Source organism: Bos taurus, chromosome 1 (assembly GCF_002263795.3).
Source record: "Bos taurus isolate L1 Dominette 01449 registration number 42190680 breed Hereford chromosome 1, ARS-UCD2.0, whole genome shotgun sequence".
Taxonomy (NCBI): Eukaryota; Metazoa; Chordata; class Mammalia; order Artiodactyla; family Bovidae; genus Bos; species Bos taurus.
In genome coordinates, this window is record NC_037328.1 from 44749175 (window position 1) to 44775290 (window position 26116).

The window sequence follows — 26116 nt, forward strand, 5'->3', positions numbered from 1 at the left end:
TCTATTTAGTCTCAGGGACAGAAAGCTTTTGAATCTCCAGTGGAACAGCCATGTTTGTGGAAGTCCAGTTCAGGATTTTGTCAGATGGAAGGAATTACTCTTCTCTCCAAGTGATACCAGCATGGAATGATGCTTCACAGGGACACTGAGCTTTTTGGCACTCTACCCAGGATTGATGGTGCCCAAGAGCATTTATTTACACTGTAGTTTCCATGCAGGTTGCTCAAAAAACAGAAGAGAAATTATTTATCTTCAGGGCCAGCTTCATGTTTGTGCAACTTGTATAGTTGTATAGTTTTAGATGTCCAGTTTTAGATGGGAGAGCCTCAGTCTTATTTTAATGCTGTACTGTTACTGTTGTCAACATCCCAACAATTTATAAACAAGGGACCCACATTTTCATTTTGTTCTTGGCCATACAAATCTTGAAGCTGGTTCTGCTTCTATGCATCCAAGGTCATGCAAGATTGAGGTAACAAGAGTGAGAAAAAAAAAATCAAGAACCTCCATTGTCACCGTCCTCCAAGTTTATGTATCCAGATAAGCACCTAATGAAACTGCTACCCATTCCTCGATCTCCGTTGTTGTTGTTCAGTCACTGAGTCATGTCTGACTCTTTGTGACCCTGTGGACTACCACATGCCAGGCCTCCCTGTCCCTCACTGTTTCCCGTAGTTTGCCCAAGTTCATGTCCATTGAGTTGGTGAGGCCATCCAATCATCTTATCCTTTGCTTCCCTCTTTGCCTCTTGTCCTCAATCTTTCCCAGCATCAGAATCTTTTCCAGTGAGTCGGCTCTTTGCATCAGGTGGGCAAAGTATTGGAGCTTGACGTTTCAGCATCAGTCCTTCCAATGAGAATTCAGGGTTGATCTCCTTTAGAATTAACTCGTTTGATCTCCTTGCTGTCCAAGGGACTCTCAAGAGTCTTCTCCAGGACCACAATTCAAAAGCATTAATTCTTTAGCCCTCAGCCTTCAATGGTCCAACTCTCACATCTGTACATGAGTACTGTAAATACCATAGATTTGACTACACAGACCTTTATCAGCAAAGTAATGTCTTTGCTTCTTAATATGCTGTCTATGTTCGTCAAAGCTTTTCTTCCAAGGAGCAACCGTCTTCTAATTTCATGGATGCGGTCATTATCCACAGTGATTTTGAAGCCCAAGAAGAGAAAATCTGTCATTACTTCCACTTTTTCCTCCCCATGATCTTAACTGGTAGCATATTTAACCTCCTTTAAGATTTTCAGAGGTCTCTTTTCCCCTTTTAGAACCATCTCCATACTGATTCAGAAACTCTAGTTAATAGAATGATTTAGGTCTTGGCAACATCCTTTGAAAAGATGAACTTTCTACATCTACTTGCTTTACTTTGTGTTATGGTCTTTAGCACAACCTCAATTTCATGGGTGCATTTTACACACAGTTCAGTATGTCTTATTTTTTAAGCAAGAACTAAGAAATATTCTTATTGGCTGGTGGGTCCAAATACTGAAACCAGCCCCAGTGATTGTGAATATTCTTTCCTGAGTTTTCTTAATTTTTATAGGCTGTGCACAGGTGAGGAGTGCACCCTGTAGCTTTTATCTGTTCCCCTTGGGTGGGAATAGGTGTGGGTGGGTTGGCTTGGTGGACTGGCCCAGGAGAGAGAAGCAGAGTCATGAGTAGGCCTTATCCCCGAGGAAGCCTCCACTTTTACTGTGCTTACATATTGGCTGCCTAAGCAGGACGACTGAGCAGTTTCATAGATATTGTTAGTCGGGAGGCAGACTTGGTGAGAGTGGGCATAAAGGCTGTAAGTCCTTCTTAGGACCTGGAGAAGCACCTGCTGACGGTGGCTGGGGAGTGCTTCCCTGATTGCCAAGGACAGTGTCTACTGCTAAGCAGAGAGTGTGCATTGTGGAGTGACACTCAGTCTTGCTCGTCTGATGACATTAATTACAGGGTGTTATGGGCGAGGTTTCTGTAGGTTGGGCAGAGGTGGAGGCCACTGGCAATGTGTGCCGTGCCCAGGGAGAAATGTGTGAGTGGGAGGAAGAAAAAGGATTTCTCTGGAGCTGTTCCAAGGCTGATGCTGGTGAAAGATGCTTGTCTCTCTAAAGCAATAAAGCAGCATCTGCCAGGATTGTCAGCTACTAAGAAACACATCTCCATACTCACGAGCCATGGGACATGAGGGCAAAGGTAAGAATGTGGTATATTTTAGTACTGTGTTTTCCTACTCATTGGGTTTGGTGTGCACCTGGATGTGTATATGTGTATAAAACTGACTGAAAGTTGTCAGGTTGCAGTCTATTGATTTTTTTTTATTCTGTTGGCAAATTTTCAGCATTAACTAAGACAATAAGGCTTTGTTTTAACTTCTTATTCCTTAACTCTTCTGCCTCAAATCTAAGGTGTTACTCAGACCATGGTTGATGAATGATTAGATGGAGAACTGGTTTGAAATGGTCAAAAGTAGTTCACCATTTCCAGAGTAGTCTTTAGTGTGAAAGGGCAAGAACTTTTCATTCACACTGACCTAGGTTGACTCTTCTGTGTATGTTTGACATTGTGCAAATAACTTAGTCTTTCTGAACTTGCAGAGTAGTATGGATTTAATGAAATAATGCTCGCAAAGAGCCTAGTGCAGCAGCTGTCTCTGGATAGAAACTCAGCAATGGTTACCTCTAGTTTATCAACTCTTTCTCTAGCTCCACTTCCCTAGCACTGGAGTCATGTCCTGCCATTCTCAACTCCCTTAATGGTGTTTCCATAGCCAATTTATTGTAGGTTGTGGCTGATTAAGACAAAGCTAAGACTAGCCTAATTTAATGATTCTATGGACATTTCATTTCATGTTAGACTCTAGCATTGTAGTTAGATAGGCAGAGTAAATGTGGGAAGGAATGTGTCTCAAATGCTGAATTCTACTTCACTTGGTGTGGAGCATTTTTTCCTTCTGAGATCTTTCAGGATGTGGCAACTAAAGCATAGGTTCTGCTATCCACTCTTTCCATTCATTCATCATCCATCCACCCATCCATCCATTTATTTATCCATCCAGCTGTCCACTCTTCCATCTATCCATTCATCCATTTATCAACCCAACATTTGTGTACTGAATCAGTGTATGCCAAGCACAGTTCTAAGAGCCAGAGATTAAGCAATAAAGAAAAACAGGAAAAAAAAATCCTGCATTCCTGAAGCATTTATTCTAGTGAGCCATGGTGCAATCAACAAAATAAATCAGCAAAGTCTGTAGTGTGTTAGATGGGGCATTGTTATGGGGAAAGTAAAGCAAGAAAAGAGGTTGGGGTTTGAGGCACTCTGCAGTTTTTCCATAGGGTGATCAGGGAAGGCCTCCCTGAGAAAGTTTTTGAGCAAAGGCTGAAAGGAGAAAAGGGGAAGAACATTTCAAGCAGGAGAAGTGGCAAGTGCAAAGGCTGGAAGGTGGAAGCAAGCCTGTTGTGCAAGGAGAAACAGGGAAGCCAGTGTGGCTGGTGGAGGAGAGGACGAGAGAAGGCTGGAGGAGTGACAAGGGCTAAATCACTTGTGGCTACGGAGGTTCTCGTGAAACCTTGAGCGTAACCGACACTTCAGTAGAGTAACACTGACTCCTATGTTGAGAACAATGTGAAGGGCAGAGGTGGAAGCAGAGTCTACTTCAACCATTGTAATAACACACACCTGTATAAAAGTGGTTACAGGGAAGGGGTGAAGAGTAGACAGCCCCAGGGAATATTTTGGAGATAGAGCCAACAGGATTTTCTAGTCGGTTAGATGTGAGTAGTGAGAGAAAGAAAGGAGTTAAGGATGACTCTAAATTTTAGGGAGAGGGCAACTCACCAGAAAGATAACGTTGTCATTGAGTGGGAAAAACTGGAGCAGATTTCGTCCGGGATGTTAGGAGATCTGTCTTGGATGGTTTGGGATTTGAGGTGTAAGTCAGACACCAGAGTGGAGATACTGAATGGGAAGCTGGATTTGGGAGTCAAGAGTTAAGCAGTGAAGCCTGGGCTCAAGATAGAAATCTAGGAGTGGTGGACACGTGATGTAGTATTTACAGCTGTGAAGCAGAATGAGATACCCCAGTACTGAGGGCAGGTAGAAAAGAGTTCTAAAAACAGCCAGAGGACTTGCTAATTTTAAGGACCTGTGAGATAAAAGAAAGCAGAAAAGGAGGAAGAACCAGAGAGGAGTAAAAACAGGGGCAAAATATTTTCCAGCAGAAGGCCCTGATCCACTCTGTGAATTTCTGCTAGTGGCTCAAGTAAGATGAAGACAGAATTGGCTGTTGAATGCAGCAAATTGGGATTTCAGTGACCTTGACAAGAGAGCTAGAATCAGGTAGGTCCAGTAAAGAAGGGACAGGTTGAAGTAGGGAGAGATGAAGTTAGTGACCATTAAATTGCTACCAGTCTTCCTCATTCCCAATCCAGAGGAACTAAGCCCTTCACCTTCCCATTTTTCTGATTCATCTTTATCTTATTTTGCCAATTCCATTAATCGTTGTAAGCAACCTTCAATTCTTTTGGAATGGGCTGCCAAATCAGCAGAATGGGATGTTCCTCCAAACAGGGAGCCTCTGGTGGGGTGCAGAGCTCATTGTTTCTTCCCTTCACATCTGGTGGTAGAAATGTGACTACCTGCCTGATCCCGAGGTAGTGGGGGTGGGGGACAGGCACAGTTCTGCAGCATGTGGAATCTTTCTTTTTTTTTTTAAATATAAATTTATTTATTTTAATTGGAGGCTAATTACTTTACAATATTCTAGACCAGGGATCGAACCTGTGTCTCTGCATTGGCAGAGACAATTGGTGTCTTCGGTGGATTCTATACCAATGAGCCACCAGAGATGTTTTTGCCTACTTTTAAATTGGCTGTTTGTTTTGTTTTCCTTTCTTTTTTATTGAGATAAAATCAACAGATTACATTGTGTTAGTTTTAGGTGTATAAGATAATAATTTGATATATGTATTGGGTTGACCGAAAAGTTTGGGTTTTTTCATAAGCTGTTCTAAGTGAACATTTTTGTCCATCCCATATCTACTGAGAAATGATTACCACAAAAAACTTAGATAACATCCATCATCACACACAGGTACATATTTTTTTGTGCGAGATAAGAACTTTTAACCCCATTCTCTAAGCAGTTTTCAAATACACACTATAGTAGTATTAACTACAGTCCCCATGCAGAGTATTACATTCCTAGGTTTTATTTATCTTATGCCTGGATAGCTGTACCTTTTGACCACCTTTATTCATTTTACCCCTCCTCTCCCACTAGCCTGTGGCAATCACCAGCCTGTTCTCTTTATCTATGAGTTTATGGCTTTTTAGATTCCATGTATAATTAAGGTCACATATATTCTCACGGAGCAGTATTTGTGTATATGTCTGACTTAGCATAATGCCCTTAAGGTCCATCCATGTCATCACAAATGACAGGATTTCCTTCCTTTGCATGGTTGAATAATATTCCATTGTATGTATGTGTGTGTGTGATATGTGTATCACATCTTTATTCATTTATTTGTCAGTTGACACATATAAATTGATGCTTATATTGTTTCCATGTCTTTGCTACAATAAATAATACTCCAGGGAACATGGGGGTACATATGTCTTTCTGAGACAGCAATTTTTGTTTCTCTTGTGTAAATACTCAGAAGTGGAATTGCTATATCACATGGTATTTTTGCTTTACTTATTCATTCATTCATTTATTAATTTCTTGCTGCACTGGGTCTTCATGGCGGTGTGCAGGCTTTCTCTAGTTGCAGCAAGTGGGAGCCACTCTCTCATTGCAGTGTGGTCTTCTCATTGCTGGGGCTTATCTTGTTGCTCAGCATGGGAAGTAGGGTGCGTGGGCTTCAGTAGTTGGGGCTCATGGGCTCTAGAGTGCAGGCTCAGGAATTGGGACACACATATATTCCACGGGACATGGAATTCTCCTGGACTAAGTATGTCCCCAGCATTTGCTGTCAGATTCTTAACCCCTGGAGCACTAGGGAAGTCCTGGCTGTCTTTTAATGTGGGATGTAGAAGAGTTTAAATCCCACTGGCAGTATTTGACAGATGCATTACAGGTGACATTGGCACCTCTGGCTGAGGCTGGATGTGTGGGAATTAGCTTGAGCTTCCTCTATTTGGTATCAGCCCCACCTTGGCAGGGTGTATTTGGATCTCAGTTGTCAGCTGCTTTTTTAGATGACACACTTGTTTATTTATTTATTTATTCTGAGCTAGCTGCTTCTTGGCTAGGGCTGTTATAGTGCCACGCTCACTTCAGCACGTACACACAGACCTCTGGGCTATTGACTCTTATTACTCTGTACCAGCTGGGTCTGGCCTTCTCCTGCCCACTCAGGTCACAGCAGAGCAATGGCAGCCAGAATCACTCTGACAGGTGGGACTGCTCTGACACCTGTGGGGAGTGCCCAGATCCTCCTTGCCATATTTGGCTCCTGCACCCAGGCTCCAGGATATCTCTAAGCCATTTAGCATGACTATGAAGAGTATATCTAATCAGCTTAGTAATGTGTGTGTGGGGGTATGTTTGTTGTCAATTATTTATTGTTTCTGGATGAACAGTATTTCAATAGAAGCCTAACACCTCTAGTCCTCTCTCAGGGAACACTGTGGTTCTCTGGTTGGATCACTGACCAGCAGTGTCCAATCCTGAGTTCAGATCTGCCCTTAAGAAGACCAAGGCAGGGAGTTCCTGGTTGCCTAGTGGTTAGGACTCTGTGCTTTCACTGCTGTGCTTGGGTTCATCCCTGGTCTGGGAACTGAGAACTCATAAGCAGAGTTAAAAAAAAGAAAGAAAAGCCAAACAGTGCTTGGTGAGTAAATTACCATGGGGATAATGGCCCATGGGTGCATGCTCAGTGGCTCAGTTGTGTCTGACTCTTTGCTACCCCATGGACTTTGTAGACCACCAGCCTCCTCTGTCCGTAGAATTTTCCAGGCAAGAATACTGAAGTGGGTTGCCATGGCTTCCTCCAGGGGATTGTCCCAACCCAGAGATTGAACCCATGCTTCCTGCATCTCCTACATTGCCAGGCAGATTCTTTACCACTGAGCCATCAGCTCCTTGACAATCATGCCCTCTTTTCCTTCACTTGTCACCTGGTCCATGATGCTATAATGATGGTTTTCATGAGAAATTACATGAGAATTTGCAGTTCTTAAGTGAAGTCAAGTGGGCCTTAGAAAGCATCACTACGAACAAAGCTAGTGGAGGGGATGGAATTCCAGTTGAGCTATTTCAAATCCTGAAAGATGATGATGTGAAAGTGCTGCACTCAATTTGCCAGCAAATTTGGAAAACTCAGCAGTGGCCACAGGACTGGAAAAGGTCAGTTTTCATTCCAATCCCAAAGAAAGGCAATGCCAAAGAATGCTCAAACTACCGCACAATTGCACTCATCTCATATGCTAGTAAAGTAATGCTCAAAATTCTCCAAGCCAGGCTTCAGCAATATGTGAACCGTGAACTTCTGGATATTCAAGCTGGTTTTAGAAAAGGCAGAGAAACCAGAAATCAAATTGCCAACATCCACTGGATCATGGAAAAAGCAAGAGAGTTCCAGAAAAACATGTATTTCTGCTTTATTGACTATGCCAAAGCCTTTGACTGTGTGGATCACAATAAACTGTGGAAAATTCTGAAAGAGATGGGAATACCAGACCACCTGACCTGCCTCTTGAGAAATCTGTATGCAGGTCAGGAAGCAACAGTTAGAACTGGACATGGAACAACAGGCTGGTTCCGAATTGGAAAAGGAGTACATCAGGGCTGTATATTGTCACCCTGTTTATTTAACTTATATGCAGAGTACATCATGAGAAATGCTGGACTGGAAGAAACACAAGCTGGAATCAAGATTCCTGGGAGAAATATCAATAACCTCAGATATGCAGATAACACCACCCTAATGGCAAGAAAGTGAAGAGGAACTCAAAAGCCTCTTGATGAAAGTGAAAGTGGAGAGTAAAAAAGTTGGCTTAAAGCTCAACATTCAGAAAACGAAGATCATGGCATCCAGTCCCATCACTTCATGGGAAATAGATGGGGAAACAGTGGAAACAGTGTCAGACTTTATTTTTCTGGGCTCCAAAATCACTGCAGATGGTGACTGCAGCCATGAAATTAAAAGACGCTTACTCCTTGGAAGGAAAGTTATGACCAACCTAGATAAGCATATTCAAAAGCAGAGACATTACTTTGCCAACAAATGTCCATCTAGTCAAGGCTATGGTTTTTCCTGTGGTCGTGTATGGATGTGAGAGTTGGACTGTGAAGAAGGCTGAGTGCCGAAGAATTAATGCTTTTGAACTGTGGTGTTGGAGAAGACTCTTGAGAGTCCCTTGGACTGCAAGGAGATCCAATCAGTCCCTTCTTAAGGAGATCAGCCCTGGGATTTCTTTGGAAGGAATGATGCTAAAGCTAAAACTCCAGTATTTTGGCCACCTCATGCGAAGAGTTGACTCCTTGGAAAAGACTCTGATGCTGGGAGGAATTGGGGGCAGGAGGAGAAGGGGACAACAGAGGATGAGTTGGCTGGATGGCATCACTGACTCGATGGTTGTGAGTCTGAGTGAACTCCAGGAATTGGTAATGGACAGGGAGGCCTGGCGTGCTGTGATTCATGGGGTTGCAAAGAGTCAGATACGACTGAGCAACTGAACTGAACTGAACTGAAGAACTAATTTCTCCCGGGGCCATTCTGCAGTAGAGGCAAGAGAGTGGGTGCCAGACAGTGGTTGTAGGCTGCTCTGGCCCCTGATCTTCTTCTTGGGATGAGGAAATATGGGCTATTTGGGGGATGACATGTTGCTCACATTGATTTATTTGCTTTTCAGGAGCAAATAACTCCTGCTGAAAACATGGGCCTTACTCTTGTGGGTTACTATTGTTTAGTTCTTTTTAATGGTACAACACTCTAATGTCCCATCTTCCATCTGAACTCACAGAAGCACTCACACAAATAGGATGATCTTGGTCTGTACATTTGAGAGTTTGCAATTCTTGTCCTAGTTACAAAGTGAAATCCCTTTTTTTGACATCCCCAACCCCTGGTGCTGCTCATCTGTCTCATATAGTCTAACCCAACGATTCTCATCATTTATTTCTGTCACAGTATATGTAGAACATCACACCATGTAGATGAGAGGACTCACTCTTAGAGAACAGGCCAGGGGAGGTCTGGCTTCATAGGCTTTGGATCCCCTTACACTCAGCTGACTGCTCCTGGGCCTGAGTGCATTTGTATTTCCTTCTGTCATAGCTGTACCCATCAGGGGCACACCAGTGTGCTGCATCAAAGGTTAGAGGTTCAGGTCCAAGACCTAGTATAGACCACTATCTCAGTGCAGTCAACATCTATAAACATCTTTTAAGGTGTCTAGAAACATCTCTCAACATACTTACCCAAGTGTTGTGAGTTAGGGAGAACTAAGTTCCTGTGGTCCTGCCCCTTGCTCGGTACAGTTTGCCACCATCTGCCATTCTAGACATGGATGGATGCCAACACTTCCTGTCCCCTGTCCCTTCCAGGTTAGCGAGCCTGGGCTCCTTGCCTCTGTGGCCACATTGTGATGCTTAGCAGGCTTCTTCCTACTCACTACTTTATTAGGTATTTCACCATTTCCACATATTCCTGCCCCCTGGGAGCTAACATGGGGCTAGTTCCAGATTTGCTACATCTTCTGCACAGCTTAGAGCAGAGGTCCCCAACCCCTGGGCCATGGTGCAGTACCTGTCTGTGCCCTGTTAGGAAATGGGCTGCAAAACAGAAGGTGAGCGGTGGCCAAGGAGCGATGCTTCATCTGTATTTAAAGCTACTCCCCATTGCTTGCATTACCACCTGAATTCCACCTCCTGTCACATCAGAGGCAGCATCGGATTCTCACAGGAGCACAATAAATGTAATGTGCTTAAATCATCCTGAAACCATCCCACTCCCGCCCATGGAAAACTTTCCTGTGAAACTGGTTCCTGGTGCCAAAAAGGTTGAGGACTGGTGGCTTCTTATGAAATGGTTGAAGGCATCACCAGATGCTCTGTGGAGACTGTCTGCTCCTGTCACTATGACAAATACCCTGACTACTGGTCTGTTGGGATGCCAATGTTCCAAGAGCACTCTAGTTCTCTTTTAACACTTAAGACTATGTGGCACTGGGTATTGCTTCTTATACTCAGACAGAGCTATAAGCATACTCACCGACCCAACCAATCATTTATTTACCTGTTTAACAACTCATTCAATGAATGCTGGGCAATGAGAATGTAAAGACAGAGACATAGATCTTGCTTTTTAGAAGCTCACAGTGCAGTGAGAGAGACCCTAGATGTGTAATGATGGCATTCAGGAAATTTCCATGAGAGTGCCTTGGGAACACAGAATAGGGTTCCTCACACTTGCACGGTGGATCAGGGAGAGTGCTTGATTGAGATGAAATGACTGTTGAATGGAGTTTTCCTATCTCTTTCTTCCTCCTTTTTTCTTGAACTGAGCCATGCAGGATGTATGTCATTGGTTGAGGGAAGGAAGGGTTCCAAGCAGCAGTAAGACTGTAGAGAGCTAAGGAAGCATGTTAGAGAGTTTGGAATATTTGGGGAACTTTAAATGCGACTATTTTGTTTGAGCATAGTGGAGTGTTAATGGATAGCAGCAGTGGGATAAGAATCCCTCTAAAATAAGTTTGAAGGGTGAAGGGGACATTCCCATGTGAACCTGCAATGGTCAGAATATATTTTTGAAATGAGAGTGTCTATGAGGTTCAAGGTAATATCTTATAGGAGCTGGGCTTTCTCACCTGGAGGAGAAAAAGTATAAAGCAGTGTGGCCTGGACAAACTAGCTAGCCTTTCAAGTTACTGACCTATAAGGAAAATATTACCTCATGGAATTGAGAGGATTCTATAGAGATCCAAATGGGTGGATGCTCAAAAAATATTATTTTTCCTCTTTGTCCCCTTTGGACATAGGCTTTGGATTTGAATATTGGTTCTGTCACAACATTATTGTGATAGGTGTTGTAATCCTTATGAAATTCATCTCTTTATCATTATCTTTTTTGGACATCTTTTTTGAGTGTTAGTTCTAAAAGGTCTTGTAAGTCTTCATAGAATCGTTCAACTTCAGCTTCTTCAGCATTACTGGTTGGGGCATAGGCTTGGATTACCATGATATTGAATGGTTTGCCTTGGAAATGAACAGAGATCATTCTGTCGTTTTTGAGATTGCATCCAAGTACTGCATTTTGGACTGTTTTGTTGACTATGATGGCTACTCCATTTCTGCTAAGGGATTCCTGCCCACAGTAGTAGATATAATGGTCATCTGAGTTAAATTCACCCATTCGAGTCCATTTTAGTTCACTGATTCCTAGAATGTCGATGTTCACTCTTGCCATCTCCTGTTTGGCCACTTCCAATTTGCCTTGATTCATGGACCTAACATTCCAGGTTCCTATGCTCTTTACAGCATCAGACCTTGCTTCTATCACCAGTCACATCCACAGCTGGGTATTGTTTTGCTTTGGCTCCATCCCTTCATTCTTTCTGGAGTTATTTCTCCACTGATCTCCAGTAGCATCTTAGGCATCTACCAACCTGGGGAGTTACTCTTTCAGTATCCTATCATTTTGCCTTTTCATACTGTTCATGTGGTTATCAAGGTAAGAATACTGAAATGGTTTGTCATTACCTTCTCCAATGGACCACATTCTGTCAGACCTCTCCACCATGACCCACCTGTCTTGGGTGGCCTCACATGGCATGGCTTAGTTTCATTGAGTTAGACAAGGCTGTGGTCCGTGTGATCAGATTGGCTAGTTTTCTGTGATTATGGTTTCAGTGTGTCTGCCCTCTGATGCCCTCTCACAATACCTACCGTCTTACTTGGGTTTCTCTTACATTGGACGTAGGCTATCTCTTCACGGCTGCTCCAGCAAAGCGCAGCCACTGCTTCTTACCTTGGATGAGGGATATCTCCTCAAGGGCGCTGCTCCTGACCTTGAACGTGGGGTAGCTCCTCTCAGCCTCTCCTGCGCCAACAGAGCCTGGCGCTCTCCTATTCATTATAGGGGACTGGAATGCAAAAGTAGGAAGTCAAGAAACACCTGGAGTAACAGGCAAATTTGGCCTTGGAGTACGGAAGGAAGCAGGGCAAAGGCTAATAAAGTTTAGCCAAGAGAACGCACTGGTCATAGCAAACACCTTCTTCCAACAACACAAGAAAAGACTCTACACATGGACATCACCAGATGGTCAACACCGAAATCAGATTGATTATATTCTTTGCAGCCAAAGATGGAGAAGCTCTATACAGTCAGCAAAAACAAGACCGGGAGCTGACTGTGGCTCAGATGATGAACTCCTTATTGCCAAATTCAGACTGAAATGGAAGAAAGTAGGGAAAACCACTAGACCATTTAGGTATGACCTAAATCAAATCCCTTATGATTATACAGTGGAAGTGAGAAATAGATTTAAGGGACTAGATCTGATAGACAGAGTGCCTGATGAACTATGGATGGAGGTTTGTGAAATTGTACAGGAGACAGGGATCAAGACCATCCCCAAGAAAAAGAAATGCAAAAAAGCAAAACGGCTGTTTGAGGAGGCCTTACAAACAGCTGTGAAAAGAAAGAGGTGAAAAGCAAAGGAGAAAAGGAAAGATATAAGCATCTGAATGCAGAGTTCCAAAGAATAGCAAGGAGAGATAAGAAAGCCTTCCTCAGTGATCAGTGCAAAGAAATAGAGGAAAACAACAGAATGGGAAAGACTAGAGATCTTTTCAAGAAAATTAGAGATACCAAGGGAACATTTCATGCAAAGATGGGCTTGATAAAGGACAGAAATGGTATGGACTTAACAGAAGCAGAAGATATTAAGAAGAGGTGGCAAGAATACACAGAACTGTACAAAAAAGATCTTCATGACCCAGATAATCACGATGGTGTGATCACTCACCTAGAGCCAAACATCCTGGAATGTGAAGTCAAGTGGGCCTTAGAAAGCATCACTATGAACAAAGCTAGTGGAGGGGATGGAATTCCAGTTGAGCTATTTCAAATCCTGAAAGATGATGCCATGCAAGTGCTGCACTCAATATGCCAGCAAATTTGGAAAACTCAGCAGTGGCCACAGGACTGGAAAAGGTCAGTTTTCATTCCAATCCCAAAGAAAGGCAATGCCAAAGAATGCTTAAACTACTGCACAATTGCACTCATCTCACAGGCTAGTAAAGTAATGCTCAAAATTCTCCAAGCCAGGCTTCAGCAATACGTGAACCGTGAATTTCCAGATGTTCAAGCTGGCTTTAGAAAAGGCAGAGGAACCAGAGATCAAATTGCCAACATCCGCTGGATCATGGAAAAAGCAAGAGAGTTCCAGAAAAACATCTACTTCTGCTTTATTGACTATGCCAAAGCCTTTGACTGTGTGGATCACATAAACTGTGGAAAATTCTGAAAGAGATAGGAATACCAGACCACCTGACCTGCCTCTTGAGAAATTTGTATGCAGGTCAGGAAGCAACAGTTAGAACTGGACATGGGACAACAGACTGGTTCCAAATCAGAAAAGGAGTACATCAAGGCTGTATATTGTCACCCTGCTTATTTAACTTATACGCAGAGTACATCATGAGAAATGCTGGACTGGAAGAAACACAAGCTGGAACCAAGATTGCCGGGAGAAATATCAATAACCTCAGATATGCAGATGACACCACCCTTATGGCAGAAAGTGAAGAGGAACTAAAAAGCCTCTTGATGAAAGTGAAAGAGGAGAGTGAAAATGTTGGCTTAAAGCTCAACATTCAGAAAACGAAGATCATGGCATCCAGTCCCATCACTTCATGGGAAATAGATGGGGAAACAGTGGAAACAGTGTCAGACTTTATTTTTCTGGGCTCCAAAATCACTGCAGATGGTGATTGAAGCCATGAAATTAAAAGACGCTTACTCCTTGGAAGGAAAGTTATGACCAACCTAGATAGCATATTCAAAAGCAGAGACATTACTTTGCCAAAAAAGGTCTGTCTAGTCAAGGCTATGGTTTTTCCTGTGGTCGTGTATGGATGTGAGAGTTGGACTGTGAAGAAAGCTGAGCGCCGAAGAATTGATGTTTTTGAACTGTGGTGTTGGAAAAGACTCTTGAGAGTCCCTTGGACTGCAAGGAGATCCAACCAGTCCATTCTGAAGGAGATCAGTCCTGGGTGTTCATTGGAAGGACTGATGCTGAAGCTGAAACTCCAATACTTTGGCCACCTCATGTGAAGAGTTGATTCCTTGAAAAAGACTCTGATGCTGGGAGGGATTGGGCGCAGGAGGAGAAGGGGACTACAGAGGATGAGATGGCTGGATGGCATCACCGACTCGATGGACATGAGTTTGTGTGAACTCTGGGAGTTGGTGATGGACAGGGAGGCCTGGCTTTCTGCGATTAATGGGGTCAAAAAGAGTCAGACATGACTGAGTGGCTGAACTGATCTTTATCTTATCTTTAAAAATGGGAATGATAATCAAGAGGTTTAACATAATTGGAGCATGCAGAATGTATTAGGTGTTGGCACATAATAGGAAGAGGTCATTCATGGTGAGTCACTCTCTCCCCTCCCTTCCTGCATTTACTGTTGAAATTTGTGAGGCTAATGAAACTCAGATACCAGGCATAAGAAGAGGACTTAGCAGTTTAACCTCTAGTTAACAAGTATCATCTGGAGAGCTAACAAACTGTCTACTTAAACAAAAATGTACAACATGCGAGATGTGAGTTTGAGCTTTGTCCCTGGTGACTCAGTTGGTAAAGCGTCTGTCTACAATGCGGGAGACCTGGGTTCGATCCCTGGGTCGGGAAGATTCCCTGGAGAAGGAAATGGCAACCCACTCCAGTACTCTTGCCTAGAAAATCTCATGGACGGAGGAACCTGGTGTCCATGGGGTCACAAAGAGTCGGACACGACTGAGTGACTCCATTTTCACTTTCAGGATCTTACTGAGGGCTTCCCTGGTGGCTCAGAGGTTAAAGCATCTGCCTGGAATGCAGGAGACCCATGTTCGATCCCTGGGTCGGGAAGATCCCCTGGAGAAGGAAATGGCAACCCACTCCAGTACTCTTGCCTGGAGAATCCCATAGAGGGAGGAGCTTAGGCTACAGTCCATGGGATCACAAAGAGTCGGACACGACTGAACGACTTCACTCACTTTCACTTACTGAGGCTATAGTCTAGTTTGGAAAATAGCCTCACAGTAGGTCTGAGAAACTGCTTCAAAGAGGAGCCAGGAGATGTATATATACTTTGTTGTTGTTCAGTTGCCAAGTTGTGTCTGACTATTTGCAACCCCATGGACTGCAGCACACCAGGCTTCCCTGTCCCTCAGTATCTTCCAGAGTTTGCCCAAGTTCACATCCATTGAAATAGTGATGCCATTCAACCATCTCATCCTCTCCTGCTCCCTTCTCCTCCTGCCTTCAATCTTTCCCAGCACCAGGGTCTTTTCCAATGAGTGAGCTCTTCACATCAGATGGCCAAAGTATTGGAGTTTCAGCTTCATCATCAGTCCTTCCAATGAATATTCAGGGTTCATTTTGGTTAAGATTGACTGGTTTGATCTCCTTGCTGTCCTAGGGACTCTCAAGAGTCTTCTCCAACACCACAGTTCAAAAGTATCAATTCCCTGGTGCTCTGCCTTCTTTATGTTCCAGCTCTCACGTCCATACTTGTGAGGCTGGATGCATACATACAGACCTTGTCTGCAAAATGATGTCTTTGCTTTTTAATGCACTGTCTAGGTTTGTCGTAGCTTTCCTTCCAAGAAGCAATTGGCTTCTAATTTTATGGCTGCAATCACCATCTGCAGAGATTTTAGAGACCAAGAAGAAGAAATCTATCACTGCTTCCATCTTTTCCTCATCTATTTGCCATGAAAGTGATGGGACTGGATGCCATGATCTTAGTTTATATATATATATATATATATATATACACACACAAATTTATATATATACACACAGATATATATATATTTATATATATATATAAACACACAAATATATATATATACACAAAATTGTTTTGTATATATATATACATACACACAAAAAATATATATGTGTGTATATATATATATATATATACACAAAAGCAGACTTATTTATATATATAAAAGCAGACTTTGATATAATTGAAGCCGAAACTCTAGGAATTGAGGTCCAGGCGTTAGTTATTTTTTATGAGCTCTTCAGGGCATTCTCTGGTGCAGCCAGGATTGAGAAGTAGACAATACTAAGCCCTTGAGTTTTCATCAGTGATGGAATCTGAGAGTTTAAAGAGGCTCCTTCTGCTGCCAAAATCTGGCTGTCTGTGTGCCGATGACAAACAGAAGTACGGAAACAGTTATAGAGGAGAAAGAAAGGGTAGCTTTATTCCTTTGCAAGGCAAGGAGGGAATGCATCAGGCTAGCACCTCAACTGTGCCCACCTCCCTGGGAAATAGGGAGAGGTGTTATAGTTTGATGTCTTTGTCAGCGGTATATGATAAGGATCAGGGCAGTGGCGGTTTTACATTCTTCTTTCTTCTGCAAAGTTCTAACACAGCCATAACACTGGGTTTGGTCATCCTTGAGGTTATTGGCCTGTGACTTCCTTTCTGAAGAATGCTGCAAGGGAGTGTTACAAGGGTGTGTGGGGGAAGAATGCAGGTGCAGGATGCCTAGGGTCAGAGAGTGATTAAGAAATTAACTTTGGGAAGGACAAGTCTAGTTATGTGCACCAAAGATTAGAAACAGTCAAAGTAAAACTAGGATTGCTTAATTCCTACAGGCCTGTTCTGGGGGTTTCTATACTCATTCCTTTGTTTTCCTTGTTTGTTAGCACAGGAGGCCTGGGGTCAATCCCTGGGTTAGGAAGATCCCCTGGAGAAGGAAATGGCAACTCATGCCAGTATTCTTGCCTGGGAGAATTCCATGGACAGAGGAGCCTGATGAGCTCCAGTAGGGTTGCAAAGAGTCAGACAGGACTAAGCAACTAACATTTTCACTTTCACTTAGCAGAAAAACCCAGTTCCCATTTCTGTTGTAACATTTCTATTTCTGTTCTCTTCTCCCCCCACCATCTGGTAGTGATTTTTAAAGTTTTTACTTTTATGACGGTCAGAGGCCCTCCTTCTGACTGGCATTCCTAACAGGGTATGACAATCTGAATAACGTCCCCCTTCCCCAGCCCCAAAGATGGGCCAGTCTCTGGAAATTAGAATGTGTTGCCTTACATGTATTGGGGACGACAGAGGATGAAATGGTTGGATGGCATCACTGACTCATTCGACATGAGTTTGAGCAAGCTCTGGGAGTTAGTGATGGATAGGGAAGCCTCGTGTGCTGCAGTCCATGGGGTCTCAAAGAGTCAGACACGACTGAGCGACTGAACAACAACAATAACAAAATATATTGGGAAGGAAACACTGGACCTCTATGCATTTTAGATTTTCAACTGGTATTTTTAACAAAAAGATTAACAGGAGGAAAAACTAACAATCTTTGTTGTTTTTGTTTAAACACGTGCAGCACATATCATGCAGGAGAAACCTCAATGAAAAATAACTCAAAGTGGCAGCTTAGAATTCTGACTTATAGAGCATCTTCAACAAAAAACAATAAATTTGTAGAGAAATGATAAGACAAAAGAAAGCAATTTTGGTTTTCAAGGGCTGTGAACTGTGGAAATATAAACATACGGGAGGGAACTAAGATTTGTTTAAGTTTGGCTAAGATTTGTTTGCAGATTCCACTTGCCACCTCTGCGCTGATTAGAATCTGTTTCTAGTGAAAGAATGTATATCCTGCCTCTAGGCAGAAAGGAGGGAAAAGAAAAATCTTTTCCTCCATTGGCTGCTTCTTAATTTCCTTCAGCTCAAAAATATTTTTATGTCAAATAGGCATACTTTGGGATGGTGTATTCTAGTTTCCTTTAGTTCCCAATTTGTAGCTTTATTTTTAGAAAGTGTCACATGTTTTTAGAAAGTGTCACATGACCAACCTAGATAGGTTATTAAAAAGCAGAGACATTACTTTGCCAACAAAGGTCCGTCTAGTCAAAACTACGGTTTTTCCAGTAGTCATGTATGGATATGAGAGTTAGACCATAAAGAAGGCTGAGTGCTGAAGAATTGATGCTTTTGAACTGTGGTGTTGGAGAAGACTTTTGAGAGTCCCTTGAACAGCAAGAAGATCAAACCAGTCAATCCTAAAGGAAATCAGTCCTGAATATTCATTGGGAGGACTGATGCTGAAGTCAAAACTCCAATACTTTGGCCACCTGATGCGCAGAACTGACTCACTGGAAAAAACCCTGATGCTGGGAAATATTGAAGGCAGGAGGAGAAGGGAACGACAGAGGATGAGATGGTTGGATGGCATCACCGACTCAACAGACATGAGTTTGTGGCTCAGATGGTAAAGCGTCTGCCTACAATGCAGGAGACCTGGGTTCAATCCCTGGGTCGGGAAGATCTCCTGGAGAAGGAAATGGCAACCCACCCCAGTATTCTTGCCTGGAAAATCCCATGGGTAGAAGAGCCTGTTAGGTTACAGTCCATGGGGTCGCAAAGAGTCTGGAAATGACTAAGCGAATTCACTTTTCACTTTCTTTCACTTGAGCAGCTCCTGGAGTTGGTGTGGACAGGGAAACCTGGCGTGCTGTAGTCATGGGGTTGCAAAGAGTCAGACACAACTGAGTGACTGAACTGAACTGAACATATTAAAAGCTGAATTGGGTTACAAGTTGTGAGATAAGAGATCAGCACAGGGGGAGAAAAATATAGACAGAAACAAGCAGAATAGAGTGAATTTAAGAACACTATTTTCTGTTTGATTGAGTCGGTCTGTTAATTTGGTAATAGGTCAGTTTGGTTCAACAGTTGTGTCTCATTTCAGAAGGTGATGTTTGCGTGGGTTTCCACTATATGATCTGAGCAATCAGGGATTTAGTAAGAGGCATTTCTATAGAAACAAAAGGAAAATGAAGTTTAATGGTTGGAGTAGACTATAAAACTGATTTTTGAGTCCAGATGACAGCCAACTGAGCAGATTTCAAGATATTGAGCTCAAAGTATGTTTTGCAGTTTGAATGTCTCTGAGGCTGTCATCAGGTGTGTTCCAGTGAACCTTCTGAGTGACCTACACAACAACAGGCATGAAGGTTGTTCATACATGAGCTGTTGTGGGTGGTATTTCTGTTTATATCAGGTTGTCTAGTTTCAGTCATTTTGGGAAACTGCCCTTTGGGAAAAGGGCAGTTTTATTTCTTAGTGATTTCTTAGTGATTACAAGTCAGAAGGGTAGGAGAAAAACTGGAAATGTTAGCTTGGAGAGCTGTGACCAGATATTTTCAGAATCTAAAAGAATTTGGGATCCACTTTGATTCACAGGTAAATAACAAAACCTCAATGATAGTGAACAGGACTAGGGTCCAATATCCATAAAGTTGTGTCATAGTTTTCCATTGAAACATCATTTTTTTATCTCTACGATCACCCCCATTTTTTACCAAAGAGATAATAAGACAAATTGCTTTGCTGCTGCTGCTGCTGCTGCTAAGTCGCTTCAGTCGTGTCCAACTCTGTACAACCCCATAGACGGCAGCCTACCAGGCTCCCCCGTCCCTGGGATTCTCCAGGCAAGAACGCTGGAGTGGGTTGCCATTTCCTTCTCCAATGCATGAAAGTGAAAAGTGAAAGTGAAGTCGCTCAGCTGTGTCCGACTCTAGCGACCCCATGGACTGCAGCCTACCAGGCTCCTCCATCCATGGGATTTTCTAGGCAAAAGGACTGGAGTGGGATGCCATTGCCTTCTCTGATTGCTTTGCTAAATAAGTCTAATTTCATTAAACTTGGTCTGATTATTAACATAAATGAAGCAAGAATAGACACTGATCATGTAAGCTCTTTTAAGTCTGTTTTGCTAGAATTTTTGATAAAGAATATAAGATTACTCTGGAAGCCAAGTCAAGGACTCACTTGCATTGCCTGTAGATTTAGGTGAATTCCTCTCTTCTTGAGATGTAAGATGCCATAAGTTGTTGGGTCTACTAGGAAATGACTTTGCATTCTCATTGGTTAGGCTGGGAACCCTATAAACAAGATACCAGATAGTTTTTTGAAAGGAGGCTGTAAAGGCTCCATAAAGTCAATCTTAGTTTTTTAAAAAACTGTCTGGTCATGTCTTAGTCTAAATACATGACCAGACAGTTTTAAAAAAACTAATTAACATTAGTTATATTAGTTTATATTCTCAAATATAACATTCCAGTCAAAGTCCTGGTAATATAACCAGTATTGCCCACTGTGTCCTGTAATAAGGAAAACAGGTTCTCCCTCAGTCTATGCAAATAACTATATTACATAATTATATGCAAATAGTTTTATTTTCTTATAGTGAAAATAGGAACACTCAGTAAGAGTTTCTAAATTCTTGAGGGATCAGGTAGAAAGAAAATTTTGTTTACAAAGATATACTTTACCAATATAATTTAATTTGCTTTAAATTATTAATAGGTGGGTAAGAAAGAGAAAAGTTGGCTCTCCAACTAAAGTTGTATTCCTACCTCAACACCTCGTTTCTCAGATTCATTGACCTAGCATGTGGTCAGTAGAGAGAGCTTGGACTCGATAACAAATTTGGCTTAGCCAGCCAGGAGTCCTGCTGCTTGTGGCTAGCTGGCCCTGGTCAGGGAGTACTGTTGTAAGACCCTAAGCATCTACCAGGACTATTTGTCCTGAGGATCCTTCCTTCAAGATATCCTGAAGTGGCACTGGCTGCACAGTGCTTGGCAGTTGGTATAAGAAACTGACAAAACAAAAGTCAATTTCATTGGTAGGTTCCTATTCGTATGTGCTCAGTCATGTCCAACTCACAGTGACCCCGTGGACTGTAGCCCACCAGGCTCCTCTGTCTGTGGGGATTCTCCAGGCAAGAATACTGGGTGGGTTGCCATTTCCTCCTCCAGGGGATCTTCCTGACCCAGGGATGGAACCCACTTCTCTTATGTTTCCTGCATTGCAAGTGGATTCTTTACCACTGAGTTACCAGGGAAGCCCCTTGTTCTACCCGCTCTGATAGCCAGTTCAGCCAGTTTGTTTATTTGTGGTTTTGTGTATCCTTTGTGTTGCAAGTTGATGAACCCAATTTTATAGGCTAAGTTGCTCCAGTATACACATCAAAAACGTATTTCCCCCTCAGTCTGGGCTTTTCCTTTACAAGACAAGCCAATTTGTTTGGGGCACCCTGTTGGAGGTGGGGAGATTTTGTTGGATTCTACCTGAGTGCGAACCGGTTCATTGGGGAGCTAGTATCGTGTGGTGAGCTACCTGGCTGGAATTAGTTCTTTTTTTTTTTTTTCTTTGTAGGGTAAATTTATTTACCTGAGTTGGGAGCTGGTTCATCTGTGCATTGATGCAACCTGTTTGTGCCATTTTTGTTGAGATTTACCTATGTCTTTTGTGTTTTTGTGTTACCAAACTTATAAAAATGGGAAATATTTCATCCATCCCATAGGATAGCTCTTTGGGGGAGCATATTAGATATGTTAAGATCAGAAGGCCCCTGAGTGACTCAAGTATACAATCTCATAGTTAGCAGTGCTTTGCCAAGGAGAGGAACACTGATAATGAACAGGCCTGGGGTCCCCCTTGGACTTGAGACATCCAATTATAATTTTCCCTACAGGGGCCCCAGGTAACTTTGGCAGTGAGAGCTTCAGCTCCAGTTTGGAAGCTCTCCCAGTGAAGTAAAACTACAACATTTTAGAGAAACATCCAAGGCTTAGTGGGACTTGGAGTCACATTTGGGGCATTCTTGCCAGTTGGTTTTTGGGTTTCTGGGCATATTTTTGCTATTTGCTTTTTTTTTTTTTTTGGTGATTTCCTGTTAGTGTGGTTCGGTAACACACAGACCTCTGGTACTAACTGCTCAAGGTAAAATGAAAAGTACTTATTGCAAGGCTGGTTTCTTAGCAGAAGGCCTTCTCCCCTAGGCTATAGTAGGAGGGGTGAAGCTTTGCAAGAGGGGTGGATGGGTGTGTCAGTCCTTTGGTTTCATGGAGGTGGCCATTGATGCTGAAGCTCCAATACTTTGTCCACCTGCTGCACGGAACTGACTCATTGGAAAAGACCCTGATGCTGGGAAAGACTGACGGCAGGAGGAGAAGGGGATGACAGAGGATGAGATGATTGGATGGCATCAACGACTCAATGGACATGAGTTTGAGCAAGCTCTGGGAGTTGGTGATGTGCCGGGGTCCAGCCCCGGCTGATCCAGGAAGTTTGAAGGGAAGATGGCGTCGGTGATTACCCTGGCTTTATTTAAATATTCATCAAAGATATAAAGAGTAATAGAATGAGGATAGCTCAGTAGGAAAATTCAGTGGAGAAAAGAGGCTGAGTAGCTTGGTTTATGCGGAAAATCAATACAACCTGTGACATCAGGTTAGCTCTGACCATGGAGGCCGCAGGTGCCCTCTCGAATAGCAGAAGGTGCCCCGCCTTAGGCACCTTCTCGAGTGGGTCTTAGAAGCCCAGGCAAATAAATGGTCACAGAGGACCTCTGCGCTCCAGATGGAGACTCAGCCAGAATGTGAAAGAAAGAATGACATGGGGAGACCAAGCTTCAGTGAGCAAGGCCCATAGCTTTATTTTCAACAGGGGCTTTTATACCCTAAGTTGCACATAGAGGATAACAGGGGGTGTGAAATCATGCAAAGTCAGCAGTCTCTGATCCTTATTGAGACCAGGCTTTCTTTTCTGTAAATTATCGTATACAAATGGTTTAGGTAATTTACATCATCTTCTGGCCAGAAGGCCTGTTAACATTTTATGACTCTGATAAAGGTTTGTCAACCATAAGACTTATTTCTCTAAGAGTAATTATTTTAATGTTTGGCACTATCCTCCAAAGGTGTTAGATAAAGTTGCATTCCTATAGGGCAGAGGTGCAGTGGGTTTACAACAAAGGAAAGAATTTATTACCTTAAGGGTCTAAAGTTGCTAACACCAAGGCCACTACTTATTTTTTCTACATACCAACTATATTAATTAATACACATTCAAGGATACAATACAGGGGATGTGGAATTGCATCCCATGAATTGCAGCACGCCAGGCCTCCCTGTCCATCACCAACTCCCGGAGTTCAATCAGACTCACGTCCATCGAGTCAGTGATGCCATCCAGCCATCTCATCCTCTGTCATCTCCTTCTCCTCCTGCCCCCAATCCCTCCCAGCATCAGAGTCTTTTCCAATGAGTCAACTCTTCGCATGAGGTGGCCAAAGTACTAGAGTTTCAGCTTTAGCATCATTCCTTCCAAAGAACACCCAGGACTAATCTCCTTTAGAATGGACTGGTTGGATCTCCTTGCAGTCCAAGGGACTCTCAAGAGTCTTCTCCAATACCACAGTTCAAAAGCATCACAAGTTTAAATCAGTAAATGAAACTTTAAACTGAGGCAAAACATAAATTTGGCTTTGCTCCCTGTTAAAACAGACAAGTTTTCTGAAGATGCTAAATTGCCTTTGATAACAGATTTTAAGTTTATTTACTTCTGTGGTAATCTGTATTTGCCTTGGAAATCTTTAATTGTCACTTTGGCTAAGTTTCACAGTAACCTATGGCCTTCCCTTGTGGCTCAGATGGTAAAGAATCTGTCTGCAATGTGGGAGACCCAGGTTCGATTCTTAGATAGGGAAGATCCCCTGGAGAAGGGCATGGCTATCCACTCCAGTGGACGGAATTCCATGGACAGAGGAGCCTGGCAGTCTGCAGTCCATGGAATGACGAAGAGTCTGACATGATTCTGTGACTAACCCTTTCACTTTCACTTTCATGGTCCTATTGTATTTTAAAAAGTTTTTTGGTGTTCCTTTGACAAAACTTCCCAAATCAAATTATGTTTCTTTGACCTCGAGCTAACTTTGGTGTGCTTCAAAGAGCCCCTGAGGCACACCAAAGGGAGATATTAATTAGGTTCACTCGGTATATTTATCTGCAAGTGCTGTGCTATGCTGTGCTTAGTCGTTCAGTCGTGTCTGACTCTTTGGGACCCCATAGATTGTAGCCCACCAGGCTCCTCTGTCCATGGGGATTCTCCAGGTAAGGATACTGGAGTGGGTTGCCATGACCTCCTCCAGGGGGTCTTCCCAATCCGAGGATCGAACCCAGGTCTCTCACATTGCAGGCTGATTCTTTACCATCTGAGCCACCATGGAAGCCCAAGAATACTGGAGTGGGTAGCTTATTCCTTCTTCAGGGGATCTTCCAGGAATTGAACCGGAATCTCCTACATTGCAGGCAGATTTTTTTTTTTTTACTAGCTGAGCTACCAGGAAAGCCCTAACTGTAAGGGAGATGTCAAATGAATTATAAATTTTCATGCTAGGTTGCTTCAGTCGTGTCTAACTCTTTGGGACCCCATGGACTATTGCCTGCCAGGGTCCTCTGTCCATGGGATTCTCCAGGCAAGAATACTGGAGTGGGTTGCCATGCCCTTCTGCAAGGGATCTTCCTAACCCAGGGGTCAAACCTGCATCTCTAATGTCTCCTGCATTGGCAGGTGTGTTCTTTATCACTAGTGCCACCTAATAAATTTTACATTATATGATAAATGGTGCAGATATTCTAGAGATTATATGGAGTTCCTAATAATCTGATATATCCTGGTGGAATATTGTCAGTCATAATTCTAGTTATTTTCTGAAAGTGTTGAATGTCACAGTGGCAACCGGATGGCTTTGTCAATTGCATTGTAATCAGATTTAAACTGTGCCTTTTTAAAGTTATTTGCAGACAGTATGGTTTCACTCTAATACCTTTGCAAAAATGTCTCCTCTTCAAGATTTATAAAAAGGACTTTTGGATAAATACAAATTTCTGACTTTCAGACCATAATGATGAACTGAGTAATAAATCAAAGAATTCTTTTTTTTAAATATATTTTATTTTATTTTTAAACTTTACATAATTGTATTAGTTTTGCCAAATATTAAAATGAATCCACCACAGGTATACATGTGTTCCCCATCCTGAACCCTCCTCCCTCCTCCCTCCCCATACCATCCCTCTGGGTCGTCCCAGTGCACTAGCCCCAAGCATCCAGTATCGTGCATCGAACCTGGACTGGCAACTCGTTTCATACATGATATTTTACATGTTTCAATGCCATTCTCCCAAATCTTCCCACCCTCTCCCTCTCCCTCTCCCACAGAGTCCATAAGACTGTTCTATACATCAGTGTCTCTTTTGCTGTCTCGTACACAGGGTTATTGTTACCATCTTTCTAAATTCCATATATATGCATTAGTATACTGTATTGGTGTTTTTCTTTCTGGCTTACTTCACTCTGTATAATAGGCTCTAGTTTCATCCACCTCATTAGAACTGATTCAAATGTATTCTTTTTAATGGCTGAGTAATACTCCATTGTGTATATGTACCACAGCTTTCTTATCCATTCATCTGCTGATGGACATCTAGGTTGCTTCCATGTTCTGGCTATTATAAACGGTGCTGCGATGAACATTGGGGTACACGTGTCTCTTTCCCTTCTGGTTTCCTCAGTGTGTATGCCCAGCAGTGGGATTGCTGGATCATAAGGCAGTTCTATTTCCAGTTTTTTAAGGAATCTCCACACTGTTCTCCATAGTGGCTGTACTAGTTTGCATTCCCACCAACAGTGTAAGAGGGATCCCTTTTCTCCACACCCTCTCCAGCATTTATTATTTGTAGACTTTTGGATCGCAGCCATTCTGACTGGTGTGAGATGGTACCTCATTGTGGTTTTGTAAATCAAAGAATTCTAATGAGAAAGCTGATGACTTCATAAAGCTGTTATCAAAAAGGATTAGTTACACAGGACTGAGTAAACTGGTAAATATGGTTGTAATTTTTATGGTTTTTATCTAAAAGGATTACTGATTTAAATCTGTGTTTTCCAAGAGTAAGGAAAATCTTCTCCTTAAATTATGGCTTATAATAACTTGGAAAATTATATCTTTTGTGAGCAAAACTGAAATATGTATCTTTTTCTCTCTACTTTGTTGATCCTACCAGTAACATATGCTTGTCT

General features: G+C 42.6%; 1 protein-coding gene across 1 annotated transcript in view; it reads left to right on the forward strand.

The window, feature by feature from the left end:
• Positions 1 to 1975: 1975 nt before the first annotated feature.
• Positions 1976 to 26116, forward strand: part of LOC529036 (transmembrane protein 45A-like) — a 96626-nt gene continuing 72485 nt past the window's right edge. The window contains exon 1 of the mRNA XM_010801015.4: positions 1976 to 2187. Coding sequence (XP_010799317.1) covers positions 2169 to 2187 — 19 coding nt within the window. The 5' untranslated portion in view covers positions 1976 to 2168. The remainder of the gene's footprint in view (positions 2188 to 26116) is intronic.